Source organism: Physcomitrium patens, chromosome 3 (genome assembly GCF_059467195.1).
Source record: "Physcomitrium patens ecotype Gransden chromosome 3, ASM5946719v1, whole genome shotgun sequence".
NCBI classification, from domain to species: Eukaryota; Viridiplantae; Streptophyta; class Bryopsida; order Funariales; family Funariaceae; genus Physcomitrium; species Physcomitrium patens.
The window spans coordinates 1712224-1732437 of NC_143412.1; the positions used below are offsets into that span (position 1 = coordinate 1712224).

At 42.0% G+C, this 20214-nt stretch overlaps 3 protein-coding genes across 13 annotated transcripts; 2 read left to right on the top strand and 1 right to left on the bottom strand.

The window, feature by feature from the left end:
- The first annotated feature begins 69 nt into the window (after nucleotides 1–69).
- On the top strand, nucleotides 70–8420 carry LOC112279346 (uncharacterized). Of its 8 annotated transcripts, none has more exons than XM_073532590.2 (19): nucleotides 86–194; nucleotides 296–375; nucleotides 705–798; nucleotides 1152–1243; nucleotides 1435–1512; nucleotides 1805–2016; nucleotides 3152–3325; nucleotides 3486–3744; nucleotides 4020–4414; nucleotides 4657–4946; nucleotides 5293–5347; nucleotides 5667–5734; nucleotides 5891–6036; nucleotides 6269–6476; nucleotides 6729–6797; nucleotides 6937–6986; nucleotides 7220–7342; nucleotides 7498–7582; nucleotides 7825–8420. In XM_073532590.2, exons 7-19 carry the CDS (start codon nucleotides 3209–3211, stop codon nucleotides 8282–8284), a joined length of 2325 nt encoding a protein of 774 aa, XP_073388691.1. In that variant the 5' UTR covers nucleotides 86–194; nucleotides 296–375; nucleotides 705–798; nucleotides 1152–1243; nucleotides 1435–1512; nucleotides 1805–2016; nucleotides 3152–3208; the 3' UTR covers nucleotides 8285–8420. The 8 variants fall into 8 exon arrangements, with proteins under 8 accessions (XP_024369473.1, XP_090104651.1, XP_073388691.1 ...); XM_024513704.3 differs by having other exon boundaries at nucleotides 3172–3325; XM_024513707.3 differs by having other exon boundaries at nucleotides 3175–3325.
- Nucleotides 8421–8856: 436 nt separating this feature from the next.
- LOC112279347 (uncharacterized) lies at nucleotides 8857–13024 on the bottom strand. The gene is made up of 5 exons (XM_024513715.3): nucleotides 12842–13024; nucleotides 12258–12420; nucleotides 10544–11752; nucleotides 10138–10371; nucleotides 8857–9830 (listed from the first exon to the last, which is right to left on the bottom strand). Exons 3-5 carry the CDS (start codon nucleotides 11480–11482, stop codon nucleotides 8934–8936), a joined length of 2070 nt encoding a protein of 689 aa, XP_024369483.1. The 5' UTR covers nucleotides 11483–11752; nucleotides 12258–12420; nucleotides 12842–13024; the 3' UTR covers nucleotides 8857–8933.
- A 715-nt stretch (nucleotides 13025–13739) lies between these two features.
- LOC112280668 (uncharacterized) lies at nucleotides 13740–19480 on the top strand. Of its 4 annotated transcripts, none has more exons than XM_024516415.3 (12): nucleotides 13740–13839; nucleotides 14225–14974; nucleotides 15132–15271; nucleotides 15402–15624; nucleotides 16085–16226; nucleotides 16345–16530; nucleotides 16707–16841; nucleotides 17003–17113; nucleotides 17294–17670; nucleotides 17803–18019; nucleotides 18247–18440; nucleotides 18622–19480. In XM_024516415.3, exons 2-12 carry the CDS (start codon nucleotides 14574–14576, stop codon nucleotides 18806–18808), a joined length of 2313 nt encoding a protein of 770 aa, XP_024372183.1. In that variant the 5' UTR covers nucleotides 13740–13839; nucleotides 14225–14573; the 3' UTR covers nucleotides 18809–19480. The 4 variants fall into 4 exon arrangements, with proteins under 4 accessions (XP_024372183.1, XP_090104650.1, XP_024372186.1 ...); XM_090248524.1 differs by having other exon boundaries at nucleotides 18864–19003; XM_024516418.3 differs by having other exon boundaries at nucleotides 18597–18775.
- The last annotated feature ends 734 nt before the right edge of the window (nucleotides 19481–20214 follow it).

The following is a 20214-nucleotide window of genomic DNA, read 5'->3' on the forward strand; positions in this document are numbered from 1 at the left end:
GTAAGATGCTCTTACGAGAGAACCGATATTAGTAAGTAGTAAGTGGAGGCTGAGGTGGTGTACCTACTACTACGGCACAGAGAGCAGGCAAAGCCCCCCCGTCCTCCTCTTCTATTCCACTGGCTATGGCGGCCATGGCCATGGATGCTCGCGCCTCCGACGTCGTCATTCCCCAAACGCCGCGGCCACTACTCGTGAGCTACAGGCCACGCCTCGGTTGTGTCAGATTTTGTTCTCATCTTGCGTTTTTTTTTTTTTTTTTTTTTTTTTTCCCCTTATTCTTGGTTTTTTCCAGGTGCGGGAGTTAGTATCAAGGGATTGTAGTTAGTTCGTGAATCTTCGGGGTTTGGAGGAGCGAACGGTTGGTTGCCGGAGGTGCGATTGGCGACGTTTGTTTAATAAGTTATTTGGTTCGATTTTAGTATTGGATGTATATTTTTTTAATTTTAGAGTGTAGAAGGAAGTTTCGAGGCGGATGGGGTTTGGTGTGTGTTTGTCGAGAAGAATTGCGGCTTCCTGTGAGTGTGTTTGAATTAGGTCGCCAGGGCATGGGAATCGAGGCATGGTAAAATCTGGATTTCGATTCTGGGAGGACGGTGGGATAGCTGGTGTGAATTCGTGTGGCAGTTGTGGAATAATAATGTAGGTCTGGAATCGTGGTGTTTTATTTAATTGAATTTTTTTCCTTTGTTTTGGAGGAACAGGATTAGAATTTGTTGCATGGGGTTGCGGAAATGGCAGAGAAAGCGGGAATGAAGGGACCTGTTGCACGAACATTGCTTCTTGTGTTACATTCTGGTACTTTCTGCACGTCTTGAATTCCACGTCGATGTTTGTCGCAATTTCTCTTCACTTTTTTGCACGTTCCTGTGTACTATTTCTCAAAAACATATTTCCCATGCACTAATAGGTTTGTAAAGTTTGATGCACAGTTTCTCTACAGATACAAAGTTGTGATGATTTTTTTTGTTCGTTTGTTTATTGTGTGTGTGTGTGTGTGTGTGTGTTTGTACGTGTCAAAAATTTCATTGACACACCTTGCCTCTTACGAAGTTGTTCGTGGTGTCGTATCAAACAGCCAGATGTTTAGGCTGCCTTTGCCTCACATGTTTGAGGATATGTTAATTTGATTGAAATATTTCAACGTGCAGGGTCAGCTGGAGGCGTCACTTTGCAACCCGAGTGTGTTGAAGGATTGCTATCCTATGTACGCTTATTTTTTGCTCAACCTCGTTCGGGCAAGGTACCAGATAAAATAGACGCTCTGGCAATCTCATTTATCAATCAAGTATTTTGTCAACGTATTTGTGTGTGTGTGAACATGTATATACATACATGCATACAAAATTTGGGGGGCGGGGGGGCTTTATACGAAATGGTGATGCCTCTTTAACACACTCTTAACATGGAATTGAAATTGGTTATTGTGCTCAGTTATCTACCCTTGCAGCTGCCGGACGAAAAGTTCATACTGTTACAAGCTGGGATCCAGGTCAACAATCAGTTGAAGCTGTAAGCTGTTTACTTCAAAGAATATCTTTTCAGTTCCTCACAAGGTTTGCAGAGTGTTGAAAGGATTCAATGGACGTTTGGATCTAAAAGTTGCTTGTCAGTTGGTGGAGTTTTACCTTTTATCTTCTTCCTTGGCTGTAAGCCCGTTCATTTTGTGTTTGATACTCGTTCAATGTCTTGTGAGCGCTTTGATTGTACTTTTATGCTGTTTAAGGAGTGAGGTTTATGCTTCTTTTCTGTGTATTAATTTTCAAATTAAATTTATTAGGTGTCGTTGGTTTCTCTTGTATAGATTGTGCAAGGACTTGCAGATTGGAAGGCCGTTGAAGGAGATGTTGGGTTCAACATTAAACATACACTGATGGAAGTTGCTCAGTTTCTCTATAAAACGACCGGCAGCTCTGTAGCAGACATGAATTCAGCCAATAAACCGAACCCAATGTATGGCTGGGAAGCTTCTGCCATGCTGCGCTCAAGGCTGTTGGTCATACTGCCGCAAGATTCGTGAGTCTTAGAACCTCATTTTTTTGGACATTGTTATCAATTACATGCTGACATAAGAGCAAGCAAAATTGTAGGCAGAGTGTTGTAAGGCTATTCTAATTACTTAATCTGCCTTATCCGTATGTTTTGTGAAGCTTCTTCTTTATTAATTTCCACATCGAAGGAAGCGTTGAACATATCATAGTTTAGCGTAACTAGTCGCCGTGCAACTCCCCAAGTGTCGAGAGTCTACATCACAGAATTTTTAAGACAATGAATATCATCAACAGCTCTATTGCGACCCTTAGGGTTGATTTTTTTTTTTTGCTTCTATTGGGGTCTTCCTTCAGAGATAAAATAAGAACCATTTTAAGTACATCACGTGATGTTTGAATAGAAGTGAGTTTTTATGACAACTGAACTCTTCTTTTCCAGATTATTGAACTTCAGATTACCAATTCTGCTTTACCCGGGTCCTTCAAGTGCGTCAGCTCCTCTACTGGTCTGGGCAGCTCTACGGATGTGGCATTGTTTTCTGATTCATATTTGTGGTCCATAATTACCTGACGTGAGTAGGCAAAGCCATCTCCAAAAGCTGTTCGCAAATCGGGTCAAAATTCCTGACTATCAACAGCTTTTAGAGGTACAGATTATAGTCATCTTGGAAATCAACCTAGAGATGCTCAGCTTCGTCAGAGTAGTGACGGATTGCTTAGTCTTCTTATTTCACACCTATGGTAACTCATATGTCCAGCAATAATTCAACAACAAATCAACTCAGTATAATTTCTAATAACAGTAACCTATCAAAGTTCATGCTGACAAGGTGAATGTAAAAGTACAGCAGTAGAGGAATTTAGTCCTAAGTTTGATTCAATAGTCTGTACTACTTGGATAGCCCAAATATCCTGTGCAACAAAAAGGTTTTCTGGTAACAAATGTTTTTCACATCTACTTGAGCACTAATGTGGCTTATTAAACGTCGAAGACAATGCCTAGGGCAAAACACCCAGTGGGTCCTGGTGCGGAATGTATTACATGCTGTTTGATTTGTTGCTCGATTTTTTTTTTTTTTTTTTTTTTTTTTTTTTTTTGTTTTTTGTTTTTGTTTTTTTTTTTTTTTGCCAGATCGTATTAAGATGCATGAAATGTGTAGACCTGTTTTTCTTCGAAAAGTAGTGCAGGTGGTGGAATTCATACATATCACAAGTACATGGAGGAAGCTCTTGCAGGTGTGGGTCTAGCCGAGATCGAGTTCGAAACAACTTTTCTTGATATTTCTGTGTCAAATTCTGCTGTCAAACCGATTATGACAACTGCTGCTGCAAGCGTACACTCCGACACTCCATAAACTCATTAGTTGTGTATATGATTAGATTTTGTCTAATAGAGACATCCATTCTTTGACATTTTTGTACGAGTTAGTCTTGGGGGCTTTGCAGTTTGAACCGTGGTACTTAATTATGCTAAATAATTTTCCGACTTTCCAGGTTCCTGTTCGTCTTTCGACAATTCACTACAAGCTCCTGCCTAGTCATGCATCAAATCTATTTATAGATCTTGCATATTTTCATCTTGAGCTTTCCGCAATAGCTGTGAAGGGCATGCTTCCGTATCTTCTAGAAACGAGCGGTGAAAATGCTGAGAATTTGGCCCTGAAGGAACGAGAGATAGAAGACGAGCATATTGCTGCTCAGGATACAGTATTTCGTCTTGTGATCTGCCAAAACAACTTTTCGCCGGTAAAAGGTAATTGCGTAGTTGCCGGGACCCTTGCTTCCATGTGTATCAAGTTGAAGATTGAGTCGTGACACAACAAGAACAAATTCTCAGCTGTTACCGTATGACAAGATAGCAAACTTATGACACACCGCATAAGAGTGTTGGCTGCTGTACAGAAGGGGGAGCTTTGAATTGGATGAGGTTGTGAGACACGAGAAGTGCCTCCTTAAGTCTTAATTAACTATTGTCTAGCTACTTTCTTATTCATGTACTGTGTCGTATTGTTCGTTGTATCTGTGCAGCCTTGAACGAGGTGTCCGTTTATCCAGGTTCTCCGTTTTTCAGAGAATCCAGGACAATATCTCTGAATTGTATGAAGACGACCCTGTCAACAAACCATCTCTTAGCTCTACCGTGTGCTTCTATTGTCCCCACACTTCCAGAAGTATTTCAACGAGGACCAGCTGCTCGGCTCTGGGAAAATTTAAAGCATCATGACAATGACTCATTCATCATAGCCCTCTCCCTTGAAGAAGATGAAGGAAATATCACACATTTTTTCACATGGCGCGATGGTAGGTTTTGGTTGCATACCATCACTAGGTCGGAACAAAAGACTTCTGGTTCAGCGATTGTTGCAGATTACAAAGGAAGGGATGAGATTCTTGGGGATAGGGAAGCCGGTGCACAACAAAAGGTGAGAACTTGGTGTATAATAACCATACCTTTACACATGTTCCAGATTGTTCCGTTCAAAATTATTGTAGGGCATTGCTGATAGAGAACGATTTTAGTATCTTTTCCGAGCTACCTGTAGTTTTTATGTTTAAAGCTAACAGTCGTTAAATGAGTTTTTGTGTACATTCGAATCGGGTTCTTAGGTATAGCAATTTGCTAGCGCTAACGTAGAACTCAATGCGATTTTAAAAATTTCGACAGAATATTCCCCAATCAACTCCAGAGGTTGTGGTGACTACACCTCCACGAAGAGTAGGGCATCTGGAGAAACCCTTCCATTCTATTAAGAAACGAAATCTAGAGGAGGCAGATGATAGTGTCCCTTTAAACAGTCCTATCCAGGCCACATGGCGTCACAAACGAAGTGCCCCGCATGCATCAAAGCAGATGGAGCGGCCATCGAGATGGTTTCCAGGGCCAACCGCAGACTCGATAGTTGGTAGCGCAGAACGCTACTTTTTACAATTGGCATTATTAATTTCTCCAATAAGGTCAGGCTTATTTTCATATCATATTTTTATTTTCTAGGCTAGTTATGTATGTGTTTTTTTTATAGATGGGCAAAAGTCTAAATCTTCAGAACACTCAGTTGCAAATTTTATAGCATAGGGGTCGTCTGCAATATCTGGAGTTCTTTATCACACTTACTGTAAAGCGAGTGATGTTTGTGGTCTATAGCGTAGAATTGTGCTACGGAATTTTAATTCTGGACCAGAGCATTGCGAAATGCAATCAAATTAGAAACAAATTTTAGCTGGCTTGTCATTTTAGTGCTTTTCAAGTGGCGAAAACTGTATGGGTATTTGCTCCTTCTTTAACATCGTGATTTAATGGCAGGATTGCATTTGTAACAGAGGATCCACCAGTTGAATGTATCAACAATGCTTCTAAGGTTTGGTTGTCTCCTTCTCGACTTGTTTCCAAACGCGTGTCTTTTGGTGTACAATCAAAGATGTCCATGTCGCAGTATTTTTGCTGTTGGTTTTGCTATGTAAGCAGTAGTGTATCTTGTAACCGTTGCTTCTATCCGCCCCTCCTAACTTAAGACCCTACTCTTTTATTTAATATCCTGGGTGCTGATGTTTGTCTTTAAACTGATGGTACTCAACTCATGTTACATTTTATTGTTATTCGAGTCCTACCTGCAATGTCAATTTTCTGTTCACAAGTTTGCTCATGCGTTTTGTGAATATGTGGTGGCTGTTTTACAGTGCATTGCAAAGCTTTTGGAGCACACGGAAAGCAATGACATTTCATTGTTTCCTTTAACTGTGGACACGTAAATAACATCTCTGCATTTATTTTATTTTATTTTATTCGTGTAGTACATGCAGAGATGTTCAGTGATTGAGGTTGGGATGTGCATTGACTTTTGATCTTAGTTATCTGACTGTTGAGGTCTGCGTAATAGTCTCAAATGTTGTGTATGAATCAGGCCTTCTGCACGAAGAGATTTGTATACAAATGTCTGGCGTGAGCTTGATGGCATGGTTAAGCAGGCAGTTGATAAGACTCGTGGGCAGGAAGAACTTGCACACGCGATTGCTATTGCTGCAGCTGACTTGAGTGTATTTAAAGAGAGTAAGCTCTTTCCACCTAATCTTGAATATGTTTAGTCCTGCTCCTCCTTCTCACTTTGTTATGGTTCAATCTGCTTTTGTGCTAAAGCACAGTGGAGTTATGAACATAATTACGACCTCAGCAGCGTTTACCCGAGGCGTGGGAATTAGATATGATTGTATTTGTAAGACCTATTGTGAGATGTTTTACGAGTGTAGATTCAGTATGGATGTGGGGTTTATCTTACATACAGGAGCGCCTGTGATCGCAACACATCCAGTACCTCCAGAGAAACCAACAGAGTTCGCACCTGTGAATAAGCGCCGCCGTTGTGAAGAAGTGCCTCGAGACACATTAGGACGTCCAGTGTTCCCAATCAAACTAGGGCCAAGTCTTCAAGTGTATGACCTGGGAAAAATAGTTTGGAACCGTCCCAACTTCCACAGTGAAAAGTATATCTGGTAAGTACCGGATGTTAAACGAGACCTTTAGTTGTAGACAGCATGTCTCATTGAACTTTTCGTTGTAAACCCTGAAAATTTTCTAGTTAATTTCAAACTTGTTCTTCATCTATCGCAATATTTCACGTACACAGCCACCTAGAATGATTCATCTAGTGGAAAGGAAGGCTAACTTTTGCTTAACACACTTATGGTAGTTTTAGTCTGGAAAGTGTGGCAGGTTGATGAAGTAATTGAGTGAGGATGATGCAGGCCTGCAGGGTATAAAAGCCGAAGAGCTTACGCAAGCATGCTTAATTCTGAAAATCGTATTTTCTATTGGTGAGAAACAAATGAGATACCGCAGCTTCCTTTAATTGCGTGTCATTTTCTGGGTTACTTTTTAAATATCAACTTAAAAAATAAAATGAAATAGTAATTATCACGTCTTCATGTGTTGCATTCTGGTGGAATATTTCAGGTGTGAAATTGTCGATGATGGCCAAGCTCCCGAATTTCGATTAACTCCTGGTATATTCTCGAGTCCTTCTTATATTCTTTTTCAATTCCTCACTGGCAATTAACTTGAAGCACAAATCTGTATCTTGCAACCAAACATGTCCTTTTAGAATTCCATTTAAAAAAAACCCTTTTCACGCTTTTTCCGTTGCCTGTTCATGTGAATGGGTCGCAACTAGGACGGCGCACGCTTGTCAATCTTTGTAGATATCCGTTTTGAAGTGATAATTGCCGATCAACTGCAGAGGATGATCAGAACAATCCAGTGGTGGGTATATCTGCAACAGCAGTTTGGACTGTGGTTGTAAAACGAGTGGGAGCACTTCGAATAGAGGAGGGTGGGAAGAAGACGTTCGCGAATGTTTCAGGTGCGGCATGACCTTCACCCGTTCTTTTCATCCTATTGTTCCAGTGCTGTGTTTTTGGCAATAATCCGCCTTCAGTAGCTTAGAAACCTCTGTAATAGTTGATTATTATGATATATTCACCGATCACAATTCATCTGCTCTTCATCGTCTTTCAGGGCCAGAATATTTTGGATATGCAAATCCAACTATTGCTAGACTGATCCAGCAGCTACCAGATGCAGAAAAGTGCACCAAGTATAAGTAAGCTGTCAGCTAGATGGCTCAATTATCCAGTCATTTTTTCTCAATAATCCATTAGCTTAACAAGAAAAAATTTGTAGCTGGTTTGAAGTTTGCTTAATAAATCGATAGCGATGCATTCAATGCTAGCTCCCTCTTTTCTGATGAATGTCTTGGCTTCATACGCTTCTTTCCCTCTATCCTTGCTATGATCTCTCTCTACACGAGAATCTCGAATACTTATTAAGTAGTTGCTTTGACAGGCGCCAGGATTATCTGCCAAATGTGCCCATGAGATTACCTGAAACAGAAACAGCCCAAGGAGCTGTTATACCTGAGGGTTCCGACAGCCCACGAAGCAGGGATTTAGCCTTCCATAAAACGCCACCTCATTCACATCCTGCTGAGGAGGTGATACATACCCCCAACCCTATTCTCCTTCCAAGCCCCGTTCGAGAGAATTCTGGAGGTGCCCAGTCCTTTCATGATGATGCACCTCCACCTGTGGCAGAGGAGCCATTGCACTCGCCAGTTGAAGCCAGTTGTAAAGAGGATGTGAAGCCTCTGTCTTGGTTGACGGAGTTTCGAATCACTGAAAGGTCGAAAGTGGCTGGAAAGTTGCCGAAGCAATTTGCAGGCTGTAGTCCAGGTAGTTTGTTCAACCACTACTGGTCTGCTAAATTAAGGAGATCACGAATTGTTGAACTCGATGGCAGACAGTAGCCCCTTTTTGATAAACTACCGAGGGTTGTAAAATGCCGATTCATTTGTAAATGGTTGTACATTATATTTTTGGAAGTTATTTATAACAAGGAAACTCCCAGCCATTGGAAAGTTTGGCTGCAATTCCTCGTCTCAATCATAGTTCTCCCCAGTTCATCCTCATTTATTTAGTACAGTACTTACGTCTCTTTTCTAAAGTCGAATGAATTATCACTGCGAAGTATAAGAATCCGGTTTTCGACGCACTGTTGATCCTAGCTGGTTAGATCTTTGTGGTTTGCAAAGAAAAATTGAATGATTATATAAAAGACAAAAAAAACAAGGCTAAAAACACTTGTGCATCGCAATCTGTAAACATCAATTTTCACTGGTTTTAATTTTTTGACTACTATATCGCAGAATAACCAATTCGTAGACCAAAAGCTTGTGGGTCGTACTCGCTTCAAAATGAACATATGGTAGCTCTCGATGTATGTAGCAGTCAGGATACCAACATGAGCGGCTGAAAATGATATCCCTAAGCTCAATGATATGAACTGCAATTTGCAAGAGTGCAAGTTACAGATTGAACATCCAGTTGAATATAGTTCTTTAAATGGCAATACAGTTCAGCAAAGCAAATACATTTCAATCAGGCTGTATCGTGAGACTAGCGGGGCACTTCATAATATTCCATATCGTGGTGCTTATCGCGAGTGCCGTGGTGCACCTGAGAATTCTCATCACGATGTTTACTAAGATCCCTGTGATTCTCCTCATCGAATTTCTCATCACGATGTTTGTCACTCTTTTTGTGGCCGTCCTCATCATGGTGTTTCTTGCGCTCTTTGTGGTCATCTTCGTCGCGATGTTTTTTCCGCTCCTTGCGATCATCCTCATCAGATTCCTCGTCATCACGATGCTTCTTACTCTTTTTGTAATCTTCCTCGTGACGATGTTTCTTCCGCTCTTTGTAATCGTCTGAGTCAGTTTCCGCCTCTGAGTATTTATCACGACGTTTCCTACGGCTCTTATGGCGCTCTTTATGATCTTCCGAGTCGCGATGCCGTTTCCTATGCTTATCCTTTTTCTCGCGCTTGTCTTTCTTGTCGTCTTTAGAACTGTGTCGTTTATCCCTCTTTTCTTTCCTCCTTTGCTTCTCTTCCTTGAGACGAGCAATTACAGCATATGCTTCCTCAACGGTAGTCGGTGCATCTGGTAAAGTTGTATCTTTCTTATGCTCAGTCTCAACTACTGGAGGAGGAGCATGCCCCCCAACACCAACTCCATGCTTCATCCAGGCTGGTTGCACAACTGAACGACCTCTACCTACAGATCCAGTGGCCAGGAGATGGGTGGAAATGCCGCTTGGCGGTTTGGGAGGTTTTGCGCTCATCGCGGGCAATCTATCGTCACCTTTTGTGACATTTTGAGATGTCAAATTAGCATCTTCGTCATCCGACAACAGCTTGTACGACTTCTCGCCTGAAGAGTAGCACTCTTTCTTCAAGTGGCCATGACCTCCACAACGTTCACACTGCACATTATATACAGCTTCCAGCTTGAACTGGAAACAAGAACAGCAATAGATGTGAGGGTCAAGGTTTAACTAGCAAGAATTTGATATATAACGCACAAGAAGTCGCAACCCTGCGAAACTTGGGTGGCAAAACAAAGAATCAATACAGTCAATCTTCAAAAGCATATGTTTGAGAGGTCACCAACCTCCAACATTATCACTGGCAGCAGACTCATCTCTTGTGGGGAATTTGTACATTTAACTGCACGGCTGACACTTGGGACCAGCACACGTGCCCGCTGACAAGTAATAAATTGCTGATACATATTGTTGGTTAAGCCAGAAAAGCGCTAACCTTTTGAGGCTCCTTCCAAGAGGGTCGTGCCTGGTTCTTTTCGGCTTGAATATTATTCGGATCCAAATCTTCCCCGTTACCCTGATTTACGTACTTCATTGAACATCCTATTTTTGTTTTCCCATCTTCTTCCACCTGCACAGACACAACCTTTACCCACACCTGCTCCCCTTCGTCAGCTACAGAAGACAAAGCCTTCACTTTCGCTTCCTCGGAATCGTCCCTATTGGTGACCTGGAAACAAATGAACCAACCTAGGTCATGCATTCGGGTTAACATCCAATCCAGGGTTGAAGTAACAATTCTCCGCGCCATCTAGCTGTACTGCTGTAAGTTCACTACGATATTTAAAAAGAATTAGAAAATATGCATTTCGCAAGTTTGCAGACAGTGGCAGGATATGAACCTCATGATCGCTGACTTGAGAAAGATGTACGAGTCCATCATTTCGGTACCCCTCCATTTGAACAAAAATGCCAAAAGGTCGAACTGAACGCACTGTCGCTCTGTGAATGCTATAAAGAGGTGGCGCTGCAGGTTTGCCGCTGTCATCCCCTCGACCTCTTCCACCCCGCCCCCTTCCACCCCGACCACGATCACTGCCCATTGGCCTCCTCTCACCATCATCATAATATTCCCGGCCCCTATTATCCCTACCCATCGATCTCTGCTCGTCATCGCCCAAACCTTGTCCTCTGCCCCTGCCCCTGCCCAGTGGCATCCGTTCGTCGTCATCGTATTGTCGACCTCTATCCCTGCCCACGGGCCTTCTCGCATCGTCATCGTATTCTCGACCTCTATCCCTGCTCACAGGCCTTCTCGAATCATCATCGTATTCTCGACCTCTATCTCTGCTCACCGGCCTTCTCGAATCATCATCGTATTCTCGGCCTCTATCCCTCCTCACGGGCCTTCTCGAATCATCATCGTATTCTCGACCTCTATCCCTGCTCACGGGCCTTCTCACATCGTCGTCGTATTCTCGACCCCTACTCCGGCTAATTGGCATCCTCTCAATATCATGGACGTCTCTCCTCCTCAAATTATCTCCTTCGTCGTCATTGCTACGACGAAATCTATTTACAGGGGATCCACTCGTCTGCTCTCTATCGCCACCAAATGCTCGATTCCCTCCACGCCGATCTCTATCAGTATCTCTAGAATTCTCCCGTTCTTTACCTCTATCTCTGTAACTATCCCCATCTCTGTCCATACCCCTGTCTCTGTCCCAAAAGCCTCGCGCCTTCTCCTCTCCTTCATCACCGGTTCCTCGACTAAATCCATTCCTATCTCTGTCTCTGCCTCTTTCACTATCTCTAAATCCGTCCCCGTCCCCAATTGACATCGTAACAAGTTCTGTAGCTATCTTTTCCGTTATCGTCGGTGCTAGGTATTGCTGAGACCTCACATGCAATGTACACCAAAGAGGAGTAGAGAGGCTTTAAGGCGGTTCAAAGCTGCAGACTGGTTATAAAGTAAAATCAATGAGTGTTCTGGCAGCAATAATCGATCCCTCCATACAATTTGTAATTGAATGCTTTGGCGCCGTCTTTCTCGTCTCCTGAAGATTCGCTAGAAGTGTACTTTTCACCCATGTATATCTGTGCAACAGACACTGCATAGAAAGCGTGAACAAGTCATGAAAAAACTTCAGTGTTGATCTACTAAACTTTAGATTACCATAGGGCATGCAATCAAAACAAATAAAACCCAATAACTCAATCCAAGTGACTTGCTCCCGATTACAATGCTGAAACATAACGACATCTACTTACCAAATAAGGTACAAGTCCAGCTTAAGGTACGTATTCAAGATATATTACGCGGAGACACATCAGTACTAACCTCTTGTTCAAACAAATTATTTACCACAAGTGGACTCCGGCCTTCAGGAGTTTCGTCCTAGCTCCTGTAGAGCTAAAAGCAAAAAGACTTTTCGGCAGAATTTCAGAATGCCAATACTACATTCAATCTGGACTTCTGTGTTTGAAAGCCATGATCCCTAGCATCCAGTGAAAGCTCTTCGTATCTAACGAGACACTTCGCATAATTACTCCAGTCAATTGCTAACAACTATCGTAAGAGAATTCGGGTTTTTCACGAATATAAATAGGTCTTACCGAAAAAAACTGGATTAATTGCGAACTGATCGGGTTTTAGTCATGATTCTCACAACAAAACACCAAGCCCTTGAGCGACTCAAGTTAACACGTTCACATTTGAGTTACTGGGATGTAAGAACATGTACTTATCTTCGTAACATTTGCTCTTTGTTCACATTTTCTGGATACCACCATCAACGTCGTGACGCTAACGTCAGGAAAATGCAGTAAAATTCAACTCATGAGAGATTCAAACATCTACTTGTCACATTGCAAAAGAAAGACACCAAGTAATATATACGGTCCCAAGAAATTCACAAAAAGCAGTTTCAAAACACACAAGGACTAAATTTAGCGTGTACAATACTCAGCAAGAAATCAATTCGGCAGCAGTAGTCACTTCATCACGAGCTACATTCACTCCCCTCGTCGACGTATTCCAGCCCTAGGCGCAAATTCAAATTCACGTAAAATTAAACGAAACCACCCCACTACCTAGCTTTCGTCTTCAGTTTCTCCAGTGTCGAAATCAAGCCAATCAGTCCAATAAACCCTGTCACATCCTACACATGACGAACATCAGGATGCAGCATTCGTGATACCTGAATTACGGTGACAAGAGGCAGTGCTGCCATGCATGGTTTCAGCCAGTCCTAAACCCTAGCTTGATTGTCACGAAACGTTGATAAATGAGCACAAAAACACTCGCTGCTCATCGGCGTGTTCGACGCGTTACAACTGATCCGGTGCCAGCGATGAATAGCGAGGGTGCAGAGCAAGAGATCAATGGAATTGTGACGAAAGATGTGTGATCTCGTATAAGTGCTGCGAAAACACCGAAACCCTAGGTCCAAGCATTTCATGTGAACGCGGGCTGGGTGAGCACTTGCACGTTCGACCGGGTGGTGTCACCCGGCCCACCCCGTTCAAAAAAGTGTGCATTTACTGTGGCCCACAGTAAATCTACACACGTCACAATAGAATTGGGGTAACTGCATGTCAATTAAATTAAATATATATTTATTATTCATTATATTACCTTATTTAAATGATTTAAAATGAGATATTAGACATAAAACGACATTCAGATTTTATATAGGAAGAGCTTGTGCTTACATGATTTAGAGAATAAATATATTAGGTATAATATCAGATCTTAGTTTTGAAAAAATATCACTTATATTAGGATACTTCCAATTAATAATATAAAAAAATGTAAATAACCTCTAAAAATAAATAAGGTGTCCTTTTATGACGTGGATTATGCACTGGATGATCACAAATGGGTCTTTGGCGGGTAAAGGCCACGGTGGCAGTGTGTGCTGAGGTGGACATGCATAGGTGGCAGAAATGGCGCCATGCTCAATGGTTCAAATTTACGGTTGGATGCAGAGTTGGTGACTCCAGGGTTTCTCGTAATAAATGGATGAAAAATTTGGATGAACGATTACGGTGCCCAAACTGTGAGGAAACATTCATTCGTCTTTGTTTTGTGAACGGCGAGGTTTCGGGTTTACGGGAATCACTCCCAAGTGAAGTTGTTGCTCAGGATCTGGCTATGGCGGAAGAGCTCTCAACCGAATCGAACGTCTTGAAAGAGGTAATCGACTTTCATACTTTGAAATCGATCTTTCCTCGCGTTTCTCGCTTATTTTTTTCATTCCTTTTTTCTTATTTTTACTCTCTCTTTCATGGTGTCGTTGGCTTGTGGGGGTTGAATGTTGGATTCATCGTTGAAGGTGGAAGGAGGATGTGCGTGGAGAAGCCTGCGTGTGAGATGCCAATATCAAATTTCGTTTGATTCCGGGATTTTCGTTACATACGCTTGGGCAGAATAGTTCTGGAATTCGATGGATAAAAAATGTAGATCACATGACGAATTCGCTTGCTCTGAGGAATTCGCATGAATTTATACTGAGGATACTACATGTTGAGTATCTAGTGTGCTGTATCGAAAACTCACTTTTTTTGTTCCTTGCTCACAGCATCGAATTGCGAGATTTAGCGATTCGTAAGCATGAGAGCTGGACCTGGCAGTTCTCAGTCAAGTACATGGAGAGTATTACTGATATAGTCTGAGCCACGTCCTTCATGTCGCGGAGCGGGCTGAGCATTTGGAGGGTATTATCTGAAAACGAATGTCACCTGTAGCATTCAATTTCCTTGAATGTGAGTGTTTAGTCGGAATCCAGCTACTGACATGAACAGCGGCAAGTTGTAGTGGCACGAATTACCCTCATAGGCGACGTCTGATCTGCACTTCTGCAAATTACATTTGACCTATGTCTGTAACCATGTGGACCCCGTGATTACACTGCACACTGAGGATTTAAGATGGGAAAGCAACGAGCTTTGTCACGTGTGTTCTTTTCTTGGCACCGAGGACGAGAGCGAGATTCTGCTCTTGTGTCATCTTGCTTGAGCCGTTTCCTTGGAAGTTTCAAGTCCTGTGAAAGAGAATTTTGGAGTGAGCGACTTCATGCTCAAACTAGGCCTCCGATCGCTTCAAAGAGGCCTTTCCTAAAAGAAGCTCATGGCATCAAGTGGAACGATCCATACCACTGGATGTCGAGTCCCTCTGAGAAAGCACATTTGACCGAGCATGTTCGTCGGGAAAACCGGTATGCAGACGTGATAATGGCTGATACTTTACCCTTACAACACCGCCTGGTCCAGGAAATGGAGGGCAGGATAAGCGCAGAGCTTGTTACTCCTCCAGAGCGCTGGGGAAGCTGGTATGGTTTTTCTGCTTATGAAGAAATCTCGCTCCCTTTCGTTATAGGCCAACACTATTTGGAAGTTGATAAACTTGCTCATATTTGGTTGTTAGTTGATATACTTATGTTACCACTGTTGTTGATATTTTTAGTTCCAACTCAATTGCTTTGACAGGTTGTATTACAGCAAAGTTCCAGAAGGAGCAGAATTTCCAGTTTATTGCCGGCGGCGAGCAGAAGGATGTGATGTGAAGGGTTTTATGAGCACGCATGAGGAGATTCTGCTTGACCAGAATGCCATAGCTAGGGAATTCGGTACGCTCTGGTTTTGTTGCCATGACTTTCCTAACCTATCAATTACAGTTAGGCATTCATATTTGCTTAGTAGATCTGCTGTTAGAATGTTCTGTGTATACTAATGAATGACATTGAAAGTGGTACGCAGGTTATGCGCATGTGGGGATGTGCAAGTTGTCAGCAGACCACAAATTGCTAGCCTATACTGTGGATAAGAATGGTTGTGAGGAATTCACTCTGTTTGTGAAGGATTTGAGTTCCGGGCAGGTTCTGGCTCAGCACACTGTAGAAGGCGTTGTGAGCGTTGAATGGGCGCAGAGCGAGCCAAGCCTATTCTACACCGTTGCTGACAACTTAATGCGACCTTTCAAGTACACTTCGTTTGTGTTTCTCCAACTGTTTTCATTTAAATGTGATAATGTCATCTATGCTTACGTAGATCATCTATATTGCATTATGTGTGTCTTTCCTTATGATACTTCTCCAAATGCCAGCTGCTTAGTAACAGAGCTCACTTGATCTAAGTTGTTAGCTTCACATTGCATCATTCTACAGTTCTCTGATCTCAAATAATAATCATATTCTTACAAGTGTATGTATGTAGACATTGACCTGCAGTCAATGCAACATCACCTTCCAATAATTAAAATGGTCCCGATTGATTTATGGCAAATCGTTGTGGTTAACCGAAGAGGTTGTATTGTTGCACTACAGTTTATTGTGTTGTCTTCCAAGTGCAGTACAACTAACATAACGGGTTAGTCTTTCGTGCGTCAGTATGTGATGTCCTGGACCATTTAAGTTTTGACAGATTTTGGTGTGATCGTTCAGGGTGTATTGTCGCAGCTTGGACTCCTCTACTGGGAGCAAACTGGTACTGCAGGAAAACGATGATTCTAGGTTTGTGGATGTCGCCAGAACGAAGGACTGGCGTTATTTGACACTCAACGTTAATTCTAAGACGTCATCCGAGGTAGAGCTTTTGTTGAAGTAGTTTTAGTTTTTGACATCGTGACTTTTCTGGCTTCTAGATTTTAGAGCGCTATGCTGTCATTAGCCCTTGCATTGAGGTGTGAAGACAAGTTATGCAGGTCCATCTCGTGGATGCAAGAAATCCTGGAGGAAAAGTACGCATTGTGGAGCCCCGCAGATCAGAAGTCGAGTATTTTGTGGAGCATCATGATGGATTCCTCTATATTCTTACTAATTCAGGACTTTCCCCTAATTACCGACTAGTAAGGTGTCCTGTTTCGACACCTGGCTCAGATCATTGGGAGGTAAACCTCATCCTGAGTTTTAACGAACTTCAATCTTGGTGGCATTGTTTTGGGTGTACAGTATTTGCGCACAATATGTATCGCGACTTTACATATTTATATCCTGCTCAGCAGTATTGGCTCTTATCGTTGTGAATATTGTATCTTCAATCCATTCGGGTGTCTTATGGACACAGGAAGTCATTCGGGTGGAAGAGGATATGGCCATTGTGGACATGGATGTATTCCACAAACATTTAGTGCTTTACCAGCGAAAAGCGGGCCTGCCTCGTGTACAAATTTTGGATCTGCCTCACAATGAGACGTGTAACGTAAGTTTTTAGTAAAATTAGTTCGTCGCGCCTTTTGACAATGCGCATATTTCATGCTTATTTGGGAAAGCTGGATGTATTTGAAGTTTGCACGTTCTGATATATTTCTTGCTTACATTATATGTGATAATTATATTGCTGGGGCTGGTCCTGTCATGCAGGAAAGAAGAGGAAGGGAGCTTTCCCTTCCACAGCAGGTTTGCAGTATTCTCCCAGGTGTCAATCAAGACTTCTTCTCACCATCGATCCGACTAACTATAAACTCACCATTGGTTCGTTACTTTTGCGATTGTGTGCTTCTGATTTTTCTCCAGATTTTCTCTGTATCATCTGAATTGATAGACTTTCTGTCCGCACTATCGTTGTATTTAAAGGCTAGCGAGTTGAAAGCATCCGCTCCACCCTTGGTTTTTCTCTTCACTGAATCTTGATCTTTATCGTCTGGTGTGTAGATGCCAGAAGCAACCTTCGACTATGACCTTCGTACTGGTGAATCAACTTTTTTGCAGCAAAATCAATATGTCCTGCAGCCCAATACTCAAAACAGTCGATCCCTTGTTGAACGCTCAGAAAGTAGACCACCAAATACCAATTGTGTGTGGCGAGATCTTTCTTCTTTATATGTGTGCAAACAGGCTATTGTAACTTCATCAGATGGAGTCCACGTTCCACTTACTATATTTCATTCCAGAAATGTCGTCAAGGAAGGAACTTCTCCAGCTCTGTTGCTCGGCTATGGAGCTTATGGCCAGATTCTTGAGACGGAATGGTGCAGTGACCGGTTGAGTCTTCTTGACCGTGGTTGGGTTCTTGCATTTGCTCATGTGAGGTGGGGACTCATGGCAAAAAATCGTACTTTGATTCACAATTCTCACTTCATTCTTGGTTCTCACTTTGTACAGTACTTCCAAGTTCTCTTCTGTTCTAGAAGACTTCTTTGACACGAGGCATTTGATTCCAGGGGTGGTGGAGAACTCGGCAGAGAATGGCATCATGCTGGAAGGCTGACAAAGAAGTGTAACTCTTTCCAAGACTTCATAGCCTCTGCCAATTATCTTGTGGAGCATGGTTACGCGCATCCCAGTAAGTTGGCCGCGTGGGGAATTAGCGCAGGAGGTCTCCTGGTTGCTGCCACTATCAACATGGTCCCTGATCTATTTTGTGCTGCCATACTCGAGGTACGTTTTGAATGAAGTACTTAGTGCACTTATTCAATATGTTCTGATTTCTGAGGACCAGCTGGAATCCACCCAAACTGCGCTTGTTGGTGTTTATACGATAATCAACAGCCATTTGTAGGCGTTTGTCATTGTTGTGTTCAAATCAGGTTCTGAGGTAAACTCATAAATGGCGGTTTTTTAATTAAAAAACGGAGCACATTGTCTTCTGAACTTTTGACTTGCAGGTTCCTTTTGTGGATGTTTGCAACACAATGTTAGATCCAACCTTGCCATTGACAGTAGCGGACTATGATGAATGGGGAAATCCTGAGGATCCTACCTACTTCAATTATATTCGTGAATACTCACCATATGACACACTAAAGGAGCGGACCGCCTATCCAGCATTGCTCGTTTTAGCCTCTCTGAATGATACTCGGTATGATCTTTTTTCATGCATTCATCTCTTCTATTTTATCATGAATTGCAGAAGATTGAGCAGGAACTTGGTAGTTTCTCTAGCACTAAGCTTCTTTCCTCAGACGAGTCAAAAGCAGTCTTATATTTAGCGTGCAGAGTGTCTTTCACTCAGCAGCCCCGTCTTGATTGCACTTGAGTAGAGTGGGGTACTGGGAGGCGGCGAAGTTGGTTGCAAAGATTCGAGATTTGGCAATTGTAGGCGAGGACAAGCCCGTAATTTTGAAGACTAGCATGAATACAGGCCACTTCGGTGAGAAAGGCCGGTATCAGCACTTGATATCGACAGCGCTTCAATATGCCTTCTTGATGAAAATGATGGATAATTGAGGGCGTCAATTGATGTTTACCACGTGGCATCTTTATTGATATGAACCTCACGCAGATGAGAATTTAAATGTGAAGGGAATCCTAATCATCTGTCGACGACGTGATAATTGTCTACAACCTCGATCAAGGGACTAAAGTCCGACGCAGCCACACGGGATCGTGGGCCGAGTTAAAGTCTGCACACAACAACCTGACACTAGGTACCGGGAAGGGTCATGGGGGGATGAACTGTAGTACTTCTCAAGACCCACCTCACATCATGCGCAGAGAAGGATAAGCGGTACGAGGAGAGCTCAATCTTCGTCCGCCCTCAAAAGTTCCCTTTAAGTTTAGTAGGTCCTTCCTGCAAGCGGAGATGAGTTCGCTTTTCCATAATGCAGGTGTCCTTGACGGTAGTTACATGATTGTCTCAAAAAACAGAATTCTAAAGGACAACATCCCAATGAGACAACTAAAAAAGCGGGAGGAGGTCCTATCTTGAAGTATGATTTGTTTTGTTTAGTTTCGTTTATTGTGTTTTTTGCGTCAGTAGCGTCAAATTTCATTAGTACCCAAGCATGCATGGTTGTATGGATGGAGAGACTTAACCCGTGGAGCAGAGTACGAACAGTAGACCACAACTGTGGTCCATATAAAATCTTAAATATAAAGGAAGTTGCTGCGATGAAATGAGATGAGAGTTTTATATATCTTCAATTGGATATTGTGGTACAATATTGCCACCTCCTAGTAAACAGAGGAAGAAGATAAGCACATAATTTCCTTTTTCTTTTGGTGTCGCTGTTTGCTTTCCATTCCCCATGCAAGAGCTTGAGAACGAGTGTCTACTTTTATTTTTTCTTTATTTCTTTTTGATGAAGTGGATACATTCAGCCTTTCTAAGCTAAGAATAAACATCTTTGTTGCAGCTCATGTTTGAGTATCAGCATTATAAACCAAAGCACAAAAGTAGGTAGTCAATAATGTTGACATGGCTATGGCCACTTGTCTCATGCATCAATAACAAAATCTTTTCATTTTGAGGTATGATGAATTTTGATTGCTCAATTTGGTCGCACTTAGAGCAAAAGAGTAATTTAGTTCATGCTCTTTGCATTGGAAATCAAGGAATATATATAAGGTATCATGAATATCATGGTTGTTGTTTCTTTGACATGACCATGAAACACACACTTAAAACATTTTACCACTTACATTTGATAAAAGCAACAAAATCAAATTTTTGTGTGGTTTTTTCATTTAATTCTTTTAAACTTGAATATTATGCATTTAAATATTTTGTACCCTTAATACAACACATCTTACAAAATTCAAAACAATTTGTTGAACATATATATGGTCTTTTATAAAAGAATTTTAAATGTATGGTTGATAAATTATTTTTTAGATGGAATAATAAATCATAT